Source organism: Apodemus sylvaticus, chromosome 19 (assembly GCF_947179515.1).
Source record: "Apodemus sylvaticus chromosome 19, mApoSyl1.1, whole genome shotgun sequence".
In the NCBI taxonomy this organism is placed as follows: Eukaryota; Metazoa; Chordata; class Mammalia; order Rodentia; family Muridae; genus Apodemus; species Apodemus sylvaticus.
Genome location: NC_067490.1, coordinates 35469410 through 35486763, shown reverse-complemented (window position 1 = coordinate 35486763; position 17354 = coordinate 35469410). Strand labels below are relative to the sequence as shown.

General features: G+C 45.7%; 1 protein-coding gene across 2 annotated transcripts; it reads left to right on the top strand.

The window, feature by feature from the left end:
- Positions 1-4365: 4365 nt before the first annotated feature.
- Positions 4366-9418, top strand: Vgll2 (vestigial like family member 2). Of its 2 annotated transcripts, none has more exons than XM_052164543.1 (3): positions 4366-4446; positions 6587-6896; positions 8829-9418. In XM_052164543.1, exons 1-3 carry the CDS (start codon positions 4366-4368, stop codon positions 9416-9418), a joined length of 981 nt encoding a protein of 326 aa, XP_052020503.1. The 2 variants fall into 2 exon arrangements, with proteins under 2 accessions (XP_052020503.1, XP_052020501.1); XM_052164541.1 differs by having other exon boundaries at positions 8826-9418.
- The last annotated feature ends 7936 nt before the right edge of the window (positions 9419-17354 follow it).

Here is a 17354-nt window from a genome sequence, read left to right as displayed (position 1 = left end):
GCCCAGGCTCCCAACTCTGTTCTCTGCCTGTCTTGCTGGCTCCATGGGGACCTCAGACTGTGTTTCCTCACCCCCACCCCCACCCCCACCCCCACCCCAATGCGGGGAAGGAGGCATGGGGTGCATGCAGTCAAACTTCCAGCAGCATCTGCCTCAGCCAGCAGTCCAAGCTCTGACTGGACTGGATGCAGGCCACCATTTTAACCCACAGTGTGTGTGTTCCCAAACTTCTATTTATTTATCAAATAGTGTTAAGAATTCATCAGGCCTGACCATGTATGACATTTTCTGAACACTCTTAGAATGTATTCAAATTTCTATGAAAACAATTGAATCCTCCCCCCCCCTCACCTTGCTTTTCCACTACAGCTTTTTAATAAGGGTAATAAGGCTTCGAGGTATGAATTTCTCTCTCTCTTTTTTCCTTGTATTATTTCTCAAAAATAAAGTCACCGCCTAGATGTTCCACTAACAGGTTGTGATTTATAGGTAGCGTATCACACCTGAAGACCCAGCTTTGCAGAAATGTTTTCACTTAATATTATTAACAGCTTGAATCCACCAAATCTTGTCAGCTGTTCTCCTAAGTCCAAACACATCTCTTTTCAGTTAAAGTGGCAGGACAGCTTTAGAGAAGGAAATCTCTGAGATTACCATTGTGTTCAGCCCTCTGGTTGGCAGAATAATGTAGCGAATGATGCCAGCTCTTATGAGCCCAACAAAACCACAGGCAGCTGAGGGCCTAGCTTGGTCTGCCCACTGGTTTTATTCATGTGTCCTTTCTTCCTTCCTTTCTTCCTTTCTTTTTTTTTAAAATGCATATGAGTACACCATTGCTCTCTTCAGACACACCAGAAGAGGGCATCAGATCCCATTACAGATGGTTGTGAGCCATCTGTGGGACCTGAACTCAGGACCTCTGGAAGAGCAGTCGGTGCTCTTAACCACTGAGCCATCTCTCCAGCCCTGTCCTTTCTTTTATTCGTTAACTATTTTATTTATTTACATTTCAAATGTGTCCTTCGTAAACATGCATCTTGGGGATGGAGAATTGACTCAACAAGTTTGGGGCATGTAAGGCTCTTGCAGCAGGTCTGGGTTTGATTCAAAGCACCAACACAGTGGCTCACCACCCTCATGAGCTAGCTCCAGGGCGTCCGACTCCCTTCTGATGTCTGTGGGCACTCCGAAGGATTTAATTTTACTGACTGCGAGACTTATTTTTACAGTTTGAGATAATGTTAGACTTGCAGACTAGATGGACTCTCTTTCATCAGTTTATGTTCGGCAGGGTCTCATTGACCTCAAACTCCTGGCGCATCAGCATTCCAGAGTGCTTGGATTTCAAGTATATCACACCTTGGTGACCTGGGGTATTAAGAGGACATTTTGGGTGTCTAGAGAGGTGTTTCGAGGTTAAGAGTGCTTATTGGTCCTCCTGAGGATCGGAGTTCAGTTACCAGCCATCACCAACACAGTTCTGGAGGTCTTATGCCCTCTTCTGACCTCTGCAGTGACAGGGCACATGCATAACATGCAGAGACAATGCAAGCAGAACACACACAAACACATGTGCAAGCACACACACACACACAGTGTTTCAAAAAACACTGATGGATGTATTTTGATCTCTGAGGCTCTTAATTTTTCTTAATATATGGTTTGGATGGAAAGGAATGTTCTAATTTCAAGGCTGATTCTCACTAACCAAGCTCCTTACGTTCCTCTAAATTCATGGGCCATCCCCATTTACAGAGATTCTTATAAACTACCTCCTATTAGAGGGGATGGAGTCCTGTGGACCAAAAGCAGCCTGGGATAACTGCATTATCTTCTCCTCCTTCCTGCAATAGACTCCTCTTCTGTGGTCCTTTTCAGATACAGCATGTACTGGGCCTTACTGGACCTGAAGAAGTTGTGATTTTTTCTTTGCCTTGAAGTCCAAAGCTAAGAAAGAAAAAGAGGGAGGGAGGGCGTATTGAGCTAGCTAAAACACCATCAGCTAGACTCTTCTTCTTAAAGGGGGCCGGTGAGGAGGACAAAAGACACACACACACACACACACACACACACCACACCATCTCTGTACACAAGCAAAATGGCTGGCTTCTCCACTCTGCAGAGACTTCTGAAGAAGTGCTCTTTGAAAGTGGAGCCTCTGCATTCAAAGATGACCTGGAGACTTGAATAGAGAGAGCTGGGCTGACACAGCAAAAGTTGGGTCTCAGTTTCACTAGCACAGGGACTGTTTGGGACCTGGCCTGCTCAGGAGTCTGTAGACCTGTGGCCTGCACTAACTCCTAGCTTCTAGCATGAGTCAGCAGCCAAATGTGTGGAATCTAGGAGCAAGGTCTCCTGCATCCATGACAGGGAGTAGATGGAACAGGCCTGGAGCATTGTGCACACCATCTGAAACTTTTCTGAGAAAGGGTAGCAGAGACCTGAGCAGGATATTCTGTCTCCTGTGCACCTCCACAGTGCAAAGCTACACAGTGCCCCTACCTGCTTGGTTAAGCCAACCTTGGCCCAGCTCCTAAAAACTGTACTGGGAGGTAATTTATATGTATTTGTTTTATTTTGGTTTTCAGGAATGGTAACCTGTGTAGAATAAATTGCCCCAAAATCTGGTGATGCTCCTTCACCAGCCTACAAAGTGTTGGCATTATAAATTTGAATACCATCCAGTACAGTTTTCACACTTTGTAATACATTATATCATAGTCAGTAGAGGAATTCCCCAGGATGGCTTCCCATTTATAAGCTGAATTGGAGCCCTGTTTTTGGAAAACACAAACAAAATCCACCAACACAGAAGTAATTTGATTTCAAATGTTCCACACTCTGTTTCTAAAAAGAGTTGTCTTCAAAAGTTAGTTCCTTGCGCTTGAATAACCTGGGTGAGAATCCTGATCAGTTGCTATTGGGTTTAAAACTGGCAGATAACAAGGTTTTTCTGTTCACTTATCTATCCACGGTGCCTGTACTGGGTTCTCAAAGCTCATCACTTGTGCCCGAGGCCCCAAGACTGGCCCTCCAAGGTTCCTTGAGGTTCTGTCAGTAAGAGGAAAAAAAACAAAACAAACAACAACAACAACAACAACAACAACAAAACGTTTTGCCAATTGACCTTGCCATGGAGGTAACCTTGTGTCAGTTCGCTTTTACACTAAAGGGAGGATCCCATTGCTCTGTCTGTCCCCTCCCCCCAAGGGTTTCTGGTGGGATTTAAAGCAGACACCAGGAACAGCCCACCCTGCACTGCAATAAGTGCCCACCCCGCCCTCCCGCCGGCAGCACTGGACGAGAAAAGGAACCACTAAGGCGCATGTTTCACAACTGGAGGACACACTGTTTTGCCTTAAATGAAACACAGCTTTTATAACTAACCAAAGAAACAGCCCGAGTACTCTGACTTAGAACCACGGAGTCATCGCTCTAAATACTGGGGACCTTTAAAGGCCAGGTGGACACTGAGCTTGGCCAGCCAAGCTTAGGAGGATGGGTGGGAGCTCACAGAATCTTAGAAAGTAGTTTGCACAGAACGGGCACTGTCCGTGTGGACCGAGTTGGTTCATTGAAGGGCACTCAAGAGAAGGAGATAGGAACGAACCATAGATTACAAGATATGACCCAAGAAAGCAGAATTAAAATTGAAGAGAGTTGCTGGGGTTGGTGGGAGCGCAAAGGAGATGGGACAGAGGGGAAAGTTGCAGTTTTTAGCCACAGTGGCCACTTCCCCCCAAGGAGTCCCGAAACCCCTATCTTAATGCGGGGATTCCAAAAGATAGCCCTGTCCCTCCCCATCCAAGATCGATCGGGAACTGCGGGCAGAGGTTCTGCTACAAGAACTGCTTAGACTTCCCTGCGCTCTGCTGCCACGCAGCCCGTTTGTCACTGTTCCTGGCTATCTTTGTGTCTCTGCAGTCTTTGTCCCAAGTGGAAACGAGGAAAGAGGGAAATCCCTAGGAAATTGCTGCTCCAGGAGGCAAGCCTGGGGTGGCCCCCACATTCGCGATCCTCAGTCTCTGGCACCTAGGACACAAGCTTTCCGCGAGGGAGTCCGGGGAAAGACTTCGACCGCATTGCTGTCCTTTGGTCCCCGCCCCCTTCTAGCGTCAGCGCGCCGCGGGCTGCCGGGTTTAAATGCGCTCTAGCGAGAGCCCGGGTGCTTCTGCCCGGGAGCGCGGCCCGGCTGGAACCGCCGAGATAGAGGGGAGCGAGCTTACTGCATCGCCAGGCCAGCGCTACCCCGCGGCCCATGACTCCGGGACTCGGGCGCCGCCTTCGCCGCCGCCGCAGCATCCTTGAGCTTCGCCAAAACAGCTTTGATGAGAAACCACTCAGCTGCCTCCGCGGCGGGGAGCCATGAGCTGTCTGGATGTTATGTACCAGGTCTACGGTCCCCCACAGTCTTATTTCGCAGCCGCCTACACTCCCTACCACCAGGTACGGGTCTGTCCGGATGGGGCGGGAACCGGTGGAACACACACACACACACACACACACACACACACACACACACACACGGTTACAAATGTACCTGAAAGGTCGCCTGAGCTCCCCCAAGCCAGGGGCGACAGACAGGCACCCAAAGATGGGATGATGCTGGGACCGCGCGAGCCGCGACCGCTATTAACTAATTCTTTTTAGCTGGTGCTTTTTCTGTCTTGAGACAGCAGCACCTAAGGCATGCGGACGTTCACCCAAGTTGTTCCCAGATCAGTTAGACTGAATTTTCCTTTTAGAGTCTGGTGCAGGTTCAAAGGGCTTCTCACAAAGTTCACTCAGGGAAATCCGAACTTTGGTCTTGACCATAGAAATAAAAATAAAAAGAAGATCAAAAGCCGGCTTCTCCAAGTCTCAGGCGGTCTCAGTCTGGTCCGGCCAAGTAGCTAAGTAACTGGTGGGTTCCTTAGCAGCAGAAACCCTCAGACTGCAGCGGCCTTTTGGTCTGTGTTTTACGGAATTTCAGAGAGTGTTATTCCAGTGTAGTTCGCCAGCTCCAGGAACTCAACCTTTCTGGGACAGTCGCAGAATCCCACAACCCCAAGTCTCTTTCAAGAGCGCTTAACCCCGCTCCTGCAAACTGTGAAGGCTTCATTCGATTCCTCCTTCCCTTTTCCCTGAGCTGTGTGTCTAGCCAATCAGTGTTTCCTTCCATGTCCCTGGCGGAGATAAGCAGAATTTAAGGCCAGTGTTCCAGGGAAAAAGCGAAAGCACACACACCTGGGGCTGAAGTCTGGACCAGGCTGAAGTACGCGCCTGGTCTTCCCTTTGGAAAATGTTGACACGTATTGTAATGTTTGCGTTAATACTTTAAACAATTTTGTTTGCAAATATCAACGAAATATGAAGTGAGTAAATTTTGCCTTAAGTTCTCCTCACAAGCTTTCCGAAATAGAATTTGTAGTCTTAGATTTAGGAATCATTGTAAATGAAGTGGGAACGAACATGGCATTGGAGTGTGATGATGTTAGAAACTGTTACCTTTTGGCCCCAGTAGCTAAGTAACTAGTTTGATTCTGAGATCAGCAGCCCTTCCGCACTATGGGACCATCTACCACAAAGAGAAGAAAGGCAGGGTTCACTAGTTGGTCCTTTCTCCTCCTGGACCCCAGACCTGGCTTCTATATTAAATGCCTCTGTAATACTCTGCCTTCCTTCAAGGCCATCTCTGCCTTCAGAATGGTATATCAGTATACCCAAGCTGTAGCTCATTCTAAGACAATGTTCTCAGGAGCTGTATCTCGTTTTAAAGTTTTAATGATACAATGATTTGCCCAGTGGTACATCAAGGCTCAACCAAGGCTCAACCTTCTTTCATGCTCCTTTTTATAATTTCTGTCCTAATCGTGTTTGAAGATGCTGACAGTGTGCTAGCCGCTTGCTAACTTTTCCTTACTTAAATGATGTTTTAAAACTGCAAATACAGAGAATATGCCTGTGGCCCCAGCACCCAGGAGGCTGAGACAGAACGATTTTAATTCAGGGCCAGTCTCTGCTACATGGCAAGTTGCAGGCCACCCTTGGGTCAAAACCAATCAAACTAATGAAAACAACAGTCACTGACTTTGGAGATGTTTTTGTGGGTACACTTAACAAAATCCTACTTCCACTTATTAAAAAGACCCTCATGTCCCCAGTTATGATTTTGGAACTCTTTCCTGTTTCCTGTAGTACTTCATCCCTGGTTGTGAAATGTAGATTTTGTTTCTCATTGCTGTTTTTCTATGTCATCTTGAGGATGCTTATCAGTGCTTCTGCTCTGAGTTCCCCTGTAGAGGGGAACCCTAGGCTTACAGTTGGGTTAGGTTTTCCTCTGTTTGGTTTGGTTTCTTGGTTTGATTGGTTGATGGTTGGTTGTCTTCTGAGGTTTTTCACCTCAACATTTTGAGAGTTTTTCCTGCAGCTCAGATGCAATTCTGGGAAGAGGAGGTATCAGGTAGGGCGAATTTCCTTTAGGGAATCTTGCAGGCCGAGAGACAACTGTTTTGCCATTGATTGGTGGCTTTATGTGGCAGACACGACGCTTAGACAGAGATGGACCCTCTCTTGTGAATTGATGTTTAACTCTTTCTTTGAACAGAAACTAGCCTACTACTCAAAAATGCAGGAAGCCCAAGAGTGCAGCGCCAGCCCCAGCAGCACTGCCAGCGGGAGCTCCTCGTTTTCCAACCAAAACCCAGCCAGTGTCAAAGAAGAGGAGAGCAGCCCAGAGAAAGAGCGGGCACCCGAAGCTGAATACATCAACTCCAGATGTGTCCTCTTCACCTACTTCCAGGGGGACATCAGCTCCGTGGTGGACGAACATTTCAGTAGGGCCCTTAGCCAACCTAGCAGCTACACCCCAAGCTGCACCAGCAGCAAAGCACACAGAAGCTCTGGACCCTGGAGAGGTGAGTGAGACCCCCCGTGGAGAAGAGTAGGTGAAGGGTTATCTGCCTTCCTGCAGTCGACCTCCAGGGCCCCAAAGCAGCCCGGCCGCTGCCGAGGGCACAGTAACAAAGGGAGTGAAAAGCGGTATTGGAGGGCGGCAAGAACCAGAAGAGGTTTCAAAAGGGAAAGAGTGCATGCTGTTCTTATAGATGCAGAGGACAGCATGGCCTGGAGCAGTGACGCCAGGACACTGGCCTTGGAATCAGAAGCCATACAATTGGTTCTTTGGCTCTACCAATTCCTAGCAGTATGACCTTGGGCAAGTCTCTTAATCTCTTTAAGGTCCATATTTACAGGTCTCTAAAATTAGAATAATACCTGGTCTCCAAGCCCTCCCAGAGAAAGTTATGAGAGCCCAAAATTGGAATGTTTGCGGATGTTTTTGTGGAAACCTGAGAGGTTTCTCACACCAGAAAGAGCAGAGCCTTCACCAGCAATCTACAAGGCTCCTTCGCAATTTCTGAAAATTTGCCCATCAAACCTCCCTACAAGTAAAATCTGCTTTCGAAGACCTCCTAAAACTAGCCAGACTTTTGCCAGGCTTCAACTATTTGAGAAATCTTAAAGCAGAAATTCTTTATAATGCAAGCCAGTGGCGTGGCAAAGACACAAATTTACAAAACAGATCAGTCTTTGTCTACGTTCCCCACAGACATCTGCTTTAACTATGAACAGGTAGCAGTCTCCTCTCCTACCAACACTGAGGAAAGGATTCATCAGCACTCTTTAATCTTTGTTATGTAGCTGAGCTAAGAAGTGGCAACTAAGTCTTACAACAGAAAACTAATATTCATTTGTCCGTTGTGCGGGAATGACAGTTGTCATTCCTCCTTGTTATTTTACACAAGTCCTTAGACGGAATTTCAAACTCTCCTTTTATTCTATTACCTAACTTCTCTTAGGAGGACATTGGATCACTGTTCAGCATATGATTTCCAAGCCGTTTGTTTTAGATTTTCTAGCATATGGTGTCTATGTTTTCCCCAGAAGAGGTGTTCTGTAAAAGGGCTTTGGATTGAACTCCGTTCTCTTCTTCTCTACCCAAGGCAACATATTTGACCTAAGAGCCCTTTTCTTACTACCACGCTACCAAATTGACGGAGTTGACAATGATACCCCGTCAATGACAATGATAATGGTTGATATTTATTATTATTAATTATTATTATTATTATTTTATCATTCCTGCCATCCTAGCTTTTATCAGACCGTTTGTTATTTAAAACTTGTTTTTCAAGCTGTCTGTGCAAACACCACGGGCTGGGCTGCCCTTTTATTATACTTCCCTCACTCATCTTGAATTCTCGCAGGAAGGGGAATATTGTTTATAACTTATTTGATTTATTTACATTCCAAATACTGCCCCTTTTTCTGGTCCCCCCTCCTCGAGTTCCCCACACCCACCCCCTCTCACCCCACCCTCCACCCCTGCCAGCATCTGGGAGGGGGGAGACTATTTGAAAGAAAGCCTCTAGGGGGAAAAAGCACTAATAATAGGAGTTGGAAGTCTGCCATTGGTCTCACCGTCTAGGGAGCACCTACCTTTGAAGGGGAGCGTGGAGCGAGAAGGATTGAAATGGGAGAAAGGATGGGGTTAGATAGCCAAGCCGCAGACAGACAAAGCTGATGCCGGGCTGCAGCCAGGAAAGAATCTGCCCTGGTCCAGTGAGGAGAGGAGGGCACGCTCTTACTCCGTAAATCCCCTTCCTCCACCATCACCTGCTAGATGATTCAGGTATCCTCCTGGTCTCACTTCTCAGTACCCTGGCCTCATTGCCTCCCAGAGACGGGCGCCTTCCCACCCACCCTTGACCCCGAGTCCCCCTGTTGGGTAGGGCTGACACGACCTCAGCGATGCTCTTCTCTTGCTTTCCTCCCGCCCCGAGCAGCAGAAGGCACCTTCCCGATGAGCCAACGCAGCTTCCCCGCCTCTTTCTGGAACAGCGCGTACCAGGCGCCGGTGCCCGCGCCCCTGGGCAGCCCTCTGGCCGCCGCACACTCGGAGCTGCCCTTTGCCACCGACCCCTACTCTCCCGCCGCGCTGCACGGCCACCTGCACCAGGGCGCGGCCGACTGGCACCACGCGCACCCGCACCACGCGCACCCGCACCCGCACCCGCACCATCCCTACGCGCTGGGCGGCGCCCTGGGAGCACAAGCCTCTGCCTACCCGCGGCCAGCAGTGCACGAGGTTTACGCGCCCCACTTTGACCCGCGCTATGGGCCTCTGCTCATGCCCGCAGCCTCTGGCCGTCCCGGCCGCCTGGCCCCTGCCTCGGCGCCCGCTCCCGGCAGCCCTCCTTGCGAGCTCTCCGCCAAGGGCGAGCCGGGGGGCGGCGCGTGGGCTGCGCCGGGGGGACCCTTCGTGAGCCCCGCGGGGGACGTGGCCCAGAGCCTGGGTCTCAGCGTGGACTCAGGTAAGCGGAGGAGGGAGTGCAGTCTCCCCGCTGCCCCTCCCGCACTGTACCCGACTCTGGGCTAAGCGCCCACCCTGCCCCTGACTTCTCTCGGGAGATCCCACCCAACCCCAGGACCACGTGGCTAAGAGATTGCATGCCATCATTTGTTTCTACGGGTAGATGTCTCTAGAAAGTAGCACCCTGCCCTAGGCCTGGCTCGGTGGTACAGAGGACTCCTTTTGGGTTTTTTTTGAATAAAGTTCAGTGGAAAGATTGTAGTCTGAGCTGGTCAGAATTGTAGCCACTAACCACACGTGACTACTGAGCCTTTGCGGTGTGTGGCTAAGATGAATGGTGATGTGGTCAGACATAATACACACTGGATTTCCAAAACTGAAAAAGAAAATAATGTAAAACCTCACCTCGTTAACATTTTATACTGAGTTTGCATGTTCTATTATGTCCAGCGGTTGCCTATTGGTTATATTGGCTTAAATAAAATGCACCATTAAAATGCTCCGTTGTTTTTTTCTTCCTGTGATGCCTGCAGCGCCAATGTTTTTCATTGCTGCTTCACAGCGCTGATCCAGAGTACCTGTGACTCTGGGGTCTCTTACAGCATCTTAACTGCCAAATTACATAAGGTCTTTTACACGTGTAAAATTGAGACTGATTTTAATGGTAATGCTAAGGCGCTAGATGGCTGGCCTAGAGTTGGTCTTCAGACACGTGTGTGTTCGTTCTGATGAGAACTGGAAACCTCTAGAGCGGTGGGCGAGGGGGGAGGGACGGCTGCCCTCTTTTTGATTTTTAGAGCAAATGACAAAATGTTTAAAATAAACCCAATTGTTGGCTAGTCTTTTGCCCTTTCCCACTTTGCTTGAACGAAGGTTCAACTTCTGTCTGTCCGTGTATGCTTCGTTGTTGCCTTTCGCAGCCTGTAGAAGAAGTGTGTAGCTTTCACAAGAAAATGGTGCATTTGTCTTTTTTTCTTTCCTCCTTAAATATCCTGTCCCCTCCCTACCACCCCATCTTCTCTTTATTTAATTTTAGCTTTGCAAACTCTGGACCAAGGCAAGCATCTATATGGGTTTTAGACAGACCAGTCTCTTTTCTGTAAGTTCCATCGGTGGCAGCCAGAGCTGAGTGGGTTTGTAAGGGCTTCTGTCTTCCTCTGTAGCCCCTTGCTGTTTCTTCAGGGGTACACTCCTTCTAAGATGACCCGCTGAGCCCCAGTTTCTCCTCCCGCTTCTAGCTTCTGACCAGCAGCTGGGGCTCAGCAGCTGTGCCTCCCAGTGGAGAAGAGAGCGCAGGAAGACAGAGGCTTGATATTTCCCCGCCTCTTGGGAAACACACACACACACACACACACACACACACACACATTTACAAAAATATTGTCTCAAATTAATGACTTGTGGCTGAAACTCTGGAAATGTCTGTGGTAAGTGTGCTTAGCTGGCTGGTGCACTGTAAGCACTCTGAGAGTAAGAGAAAGGGATTCACTGCGGATATTGTTTATGCTGAGGTGAATTTGCAACAAAAACCGTGATTTAGTCTTTTTGCCCTTTCCCACTTTCCTTGAATGAAAGAAGTCCTTCAACTTCCTCCTCCGTGTGCTTAAATATAAAGGTGGCAGACTTCTTCCTCATAGCCCAGACTCCAGCTCCCACCCATCCCCTTACCACAGCGCCTACTCCAGACAGAAGACACACTCTTTCCTGTGGGCCGTGAGCACCGAAGCCTCTGTCTGGATATGAGTGGCAAGCGGCAGATCTAGAGCCACCTGCCCAAATCTTACTGGAATGCAGCTGTTGAAAGGCAGCTGTTTCAAACTCCAGAAATACATCGACCAAGGTGGAACTTCGTGGTGTCTGGCAGGACAGTTGTGATCGCACTGGACAGATTAAATATAACCACGTATATATCACTTCACTTTTACAAGGATCATTTTGCCACGAAAAAAACGAAATTTTGCTACACCTTCACTCTCACTAACCCCGCCCCTTTCTTGTCTTCCAATGAAAATGCAAACAGGAGACAAACCCCTCCCTCCCGTAGGAGGAGCTAGGAATCACAAGGGGAGGAGGAATCAAACCATGGAGTTGGAAACTAGAACAGCAATTCTCTCAATCTCTTCCATTGTGATTGCTAACTTTTGTGTTGGGATAGGGAAAGGGTCTACGTGGGGCAGAGCTGGAGATGAGGAAGAAGTAATGAACATTACAGATGCCGAAGTGTTATGAGTGTACTGTGCTTTGTAAAGTGAAAATAAATGTCTCAGTTTTAATAGAATAAAATAATCCACAGGATTATGATATGATGTCAGAAATCTTGCGGAGGGTCTGTGTGTGTGTGTGTGTGTGTGAGAGAGAGAGAGAGAGAGAGAGAGAGAGAGAGAGAGAGAGAGAGAGAGAGAGAGAGAGCTATGCAGTCTTTACAAATAACTGCTGAATTCTTGTTCACATTGTTCCATGTCTCTCCTTGACTCGGGATGACAAGTTAGACATGGTTTCACCATCACCCCACACACCCCTGTTTGACAGATGAGGAGACCATGGCTGAAAGAAGCTAAGAATTCATTTATCAGCATCCAGGAAACTGGAAGCAGAGACACCACATGGTAGACCATTTAGTCCGCTACAGATTTCTTTGTAGGAAAGAGTCCCTGCAGTTCTTAAATCCTAGACTCTGGACAATACAGCCTTTGGTTTAAGGTGTGGGTTTTTTTGTTGTTGTTGTTTTTTAGACATTAGTTATTTTATATTTTAAAAAGATGACACCAAATCAAAAGAGCAGAGATTTTTTTAAACTGATAGAACTTTTGTTATTGTGGTTGATGCCAGAACTATTTGTAATTTTGCGTTCAAGTGCCTAGAGAGGTTATCTATATTATGTTCAAATTGCCCTTTGTACATTGATAAGGCATGGAATCTGAACATTTATTTGGCCATCACTGTAAAGTGAGAGGCACATATGGCGTAGCTTGGATAATACTCTAAGAAGCAGGGAAAGACAATACTCCGAGTGCAAGCCTGTCAACTGCCCTTCCGACTTTCTCTGTCTTCCTCTGTGAAGTAAATTTGAACATGAAAACGATGCCATTGTTTTTATGAGGGTAGAAAAATACTATCTCCATCCTGCTGCGGTAACTGTTTCTCTTTCTTTTTGCGGTTCAGCTGTGAGCTGATTTTCTCCCCTACAGTGGATAGTGAAGGAAGGGAAAGGAGCAGAGAAGGAAAGGAACTCTGAAGAACAGGAAGACTCCTAGGGTTCAAAGGAGCTATCCCTGGGCATGATCTAAACCCCGTCAAAGGACACAGCCTTTAGACTAACTATCCTAACTGGTGCAGATCTTCATTCTTCTCCAGGAAAGAGCAGCTGCTTATTAATTCATTTCAGTATTTAACAGCCTTCGCTGCTCTCAAGTTCTTCACACCCAACATAAACAAGGCTTGCAAGGGACTGAGGGTTGGACACTGAAGCAATAACTAAAATTAACTTTGGACTTCTCTGTGGATTTTTTAATCCATGTTCCACTGGCATGGGTCACTGGTAATGCAAGCATAAATAAGATGCGTGAGGTCCCTGTGGGCTTCTCAGAATCTGCCATTAAATACACCGCAGAAGAAGAAGAAGGCGTAGCAGTCCGTTCCTGGCCAGGCACATCCTCTCTGTGTATACCCGACTCACTGGAACAGGCTCTTTACCTGGGCTCCTTCTACACCAACCTTCCTAAGGGCTGTGAGCATGACCCACAGGAGTATTTCCACAGCCATGAGGTTTGGATTGCTGAAACCACCTAAGCTGCTCCTGACCCGAATATCGGGTTGCTCTTGAGGAGACTCATTCACTGGAACTGCCCTTTGCAGCGGTCTTGACCAGCCCTTCCAGACTGCCGAGGCAGCCCAGGCTCCAGCACAGAGCCTGGCACAAAGAGGTTGCTCCATTCTGTCTTACGCCTTCCTAAAGCAGAAGTGCAAGTTGATCTAGAACTACTGTGTAACTAGAGCACCGACAAGAACTTTGGAATTAATAACCCTAACTGGCACGCTATTAAAGCCACCATATCTCAGTGTAAAATAAGAAGGTGCATGCTTGTCTCATTAATATTAATAGATTCCCCCCCCCAACCAAAAGTTCTAATTGTTGCAGAAAGAAATATAAGAAAACAAAGGATGGCACAACAGAAGTCAAGGGTGGAATTTCTGTCTTATTACACTGATCGAGGGTCTGAGGAAGGGTTAGGTTCACCAGCAATCATGTCGTTGGCATTCTTGTGCATCTCACCCTCAACCTTCCTCAGCACTTGGCCTGAGCTGATGAAGAGGTGACGAAAAGAGGAGAGACTGCTGCCCACCACTAAGTAATCCTCCTGCCCATTGCCCTCTGGCTGAGAAAGCATTCAGCCAGCTAGAAGAACTCTATCCTCTCTTCCTCAGCTGAAAAGGAATTGCTAGCCCGTCTCCCCCTTTGAAGTTCTGTCTCAACGTGTGGCATATTCCGACATGATTGATTCCCGGCTTAGTTGGGAGCTGGTGGGTGACTGGACTCACACTCCCTGGTTCAAGGCTGCTCTGGCCCCCTTGCTCTGAGTTGATGCTGCCTTTTCTGAGCCATTTTGCTTCTGAGGAAGAAACTCTTTATTTATATGTTATTTTTAACTTCCACTTTGCTTAGATTCAGAAGCTGCATTTATGGAAAGGCACCCAAGCTTATTCCAGCATAGAAAAGAAACAAGTTGCCTTTATTAGAGGATCACTGAACTACAGGAGTAGGAAAGAGGGCAAAAAGGGTTTTAGACATCGATATCATTTCCCTGGAATCCATTTTCAGCATAATTCATACAATGAGGTCATGGCATGGGAGAAAAATGGGAAGACACTTGAAAGACTTTCATCAAAATTGAAAAATTAGGTAAACTTAGAACACCGCTTTAATTCATTTGACTGTTACATACCCAAGTGGTTTATATTTGATTATCAAACTCTTTGCACCCACGTCCCATTTCTCCTTGCTAGAAACTTATATATTAACATGTATTCCTAAAGTCTGGAATTACAATGACAGCATCATTACTACAGTTGCCATTTGTGAGGAATAGAAGATATTCACAACAGCAAAAAAGATTGAGCAAACGATTTTCATAGTTTCTGAAACTGGCTCTTCCCCATTGTCTATAAATGAAGTCTGGTAATACAAAAACTGCATCCCTGAATCTTCACAGAAGAACCCATTTATACACACACACACACACACACACACACACACACACACACAAAGCCCTAAGAAGAAACCAGAGACCTCTTGCTGTCAAACAGGTACAGACACAAATGACAATTCTCTCTTGACAAACCATTTGTACTCTTATTTCCTTGTGTTTCACTGTAGCTCTGGCAGGCTGGATTGGGAAGCAGACACTCGATAGCTGCTGTTCCCATGGTTGAAATATTTGTGAAGTTAGCACATAATCTGAGAGCAGAAGCCAATAAATGACAGAGTGCTAATTGGAGCTGGCGTGGAGCTGTCAATCATGTTACCCTAAACACAGAGAGACCCTCATTACCTAAAAAGGCAAGGCAATCTCCCAGAAGGACTCTCAGTTGTTTCTGGCTGTGATCTCCAAGCCCTGCATCCAGGCAGAGTAGCACTGACCTCAGAAGGTAATTCTCTTAAACCAAACTCACTTTCCCAGAGACACTCTTCCCATCAGGAAAATAATCAAATGTTTTTGCCAGAGAATTTGTATTTAATCTTTAGAGTTACACATGTGTGCCCAAATATATATAATTGACTCAGATATCCTTTTCTTTCATAAAGCATATTACCGTGCACTTGAAACTCAAATCAAACAAAAACTAACATCTTCACTAGAACATTAATTTTTCTTCAGACCATAATATTTCTGTGAGGTTTTTCCAGGCACTGGTTAAAAAGGAGCCTTTCTTTAGCTAAGGCATCCAGACAAATGTTTTCACTTTGCTAGAATTTCATTCTTTTCCCTAAACATGTTTTCTATCTTTTTGTTGTTGTTGTTGTTGTTGTTTTCATTATTTGTTAGGGGACTCTAGCTTTGACGCTTGTAGCTGTGTAAAGGATTTTTTCCTGAGCCATTCTGTTTTTTAAAAATATTTTGATTCATGTCTCTGACTTTACATGTGACTGTTTTGCAGGGCATGCATGCATAGCCACTACATGCATGCTTGGTACCCACGGAGGTCAGAAGAGGGTACTGAACCCCTAGAACTAGAGTCATGGGTGCTTGTGAACCACCATTTATGTGTTGGGGATCAAACCTGGGTCCTCTGTAAGAGCAATTAAGTGCTCTTAACTGATGAGCCATTTTTTCCCAGCCCAATCCTTTCATGATTATTTCTACTTTCTATCAAAAATATATAAATGAATATATACAAATATCCTTACACAAAAGAAATTGACAGTAAAGGTACACTGAATTTTAAAACCAAAACTATTATTTGATTCCTTGTCAATAATTGGGTCACACTAATAGTCTAGTTACTAATTAGCAAATTTTATCAACATTTGTGTTGGCATTCATATATTATACTCTCTGCACTTACTAATAGGAAATGTTTTCATTGACTTTACCATTTGAAATCTCCATTAGAATACTTCAAATAAAAGTAGTTTTCATTCAAGAGAGAAAAAGGCCAAGTCTCTTAAGCTTTTAAGCTAACACTTGGTAGAAATAACACTTATGATCGGAATTGTTGACAAACGTGTCACAAACTCAGTTCTCACACGATAGCCTTGACTTTGTCTTTAAAACCAATTCATCGGCTCAGTGCCAAAAATGATATTACTGAAGAGTGGGCAGGAAAACAAAACCAAGTGACTTTTTGTTGTTGCTCCTTACTGTGATAAGTATAGTCTCATTTCTTTTACTTTCTGATTTTTTTCTCAGTTGATAATCCTTCCTAGAAAACAATGGGATATTTTTACTCTGGTATCATATGAATTATTTTCCTCACTGTGCCTGCTATTTTACTGAATTCCTTGGTGTCTTTGAAAATACTGTCTAAGACATGCACTGTCGTTAGAGTAATTCTGCCTGGTTTTATTGTCAACATCATGATTTTTTTTTCTCAGACAGTGTTTTTCCTACACTTAGAATGACATTGACAGACAAGTTTGGATAAGAAACATATTATAAACATATCATTTGTTTTTCCTTGTTCAAGAACGTCTTTTCAAAACACATTCTTCAGCCAAGCAGTGGTGGAGTCTTTAATCCCAGCACTTGGGGATAGAGGCAGGTGGATTTCTGAGTTCAAGGCCAGCCTGGTCTACAGAGTGAGTTTTCTTCTCCCAGTTTTCAGGAGAATACAACTTACTATCCAATAATTATGTTCAATTTGAATTAGCCAGAAAAATCGTTCAAGATTTTACACTTAACAACCCCAAACTATTTAGCCAATAACCAAAAGTGATAACCCTTTTTTTCCTTGAAAATGTGGAGTTGGTCATTAGGCATTTAAGAATCATATCATTATAAACAGGACTGAAACATTTAAAAACTCACCAAAGAACACTGCTGTAGCCCCTGTTTTACTTGGATATAAAATGTAATAAAAGCAAAAAAAAAAAAAAAAAAAAAGGAAAAAAATGAGCTACAGTTTACAGTTGCGAGATACGCCTATACCACCAGTTACTATAGATGTTCTCTAGCTTTAGAGAATGAGGCGGGACACACAGGTGCCACGAAATCGCGGCTCTGCACGACAGCAACACCAGGAAGACAGTCCATGCTTTTTAATTATCGACTTCACAGTATATACACTCTCAAATCATGATGCCTCCAAATACATTTTGTGGGGTCTGTACAAGCATTTAACTTTTGTCAACCCTTTAATCAGAAGGATTTCAAACTCAATGACATAAATTCTAACTAGAATAAACTGTAAAGGGGCCTCTGGGCTGAGGGTTCAGCCCAGTGGGCAGAGCGTTCGCCTAGGATTCCCAAAGCTCTGTGTTCCATTCTGGGCAGCAAATAAACCG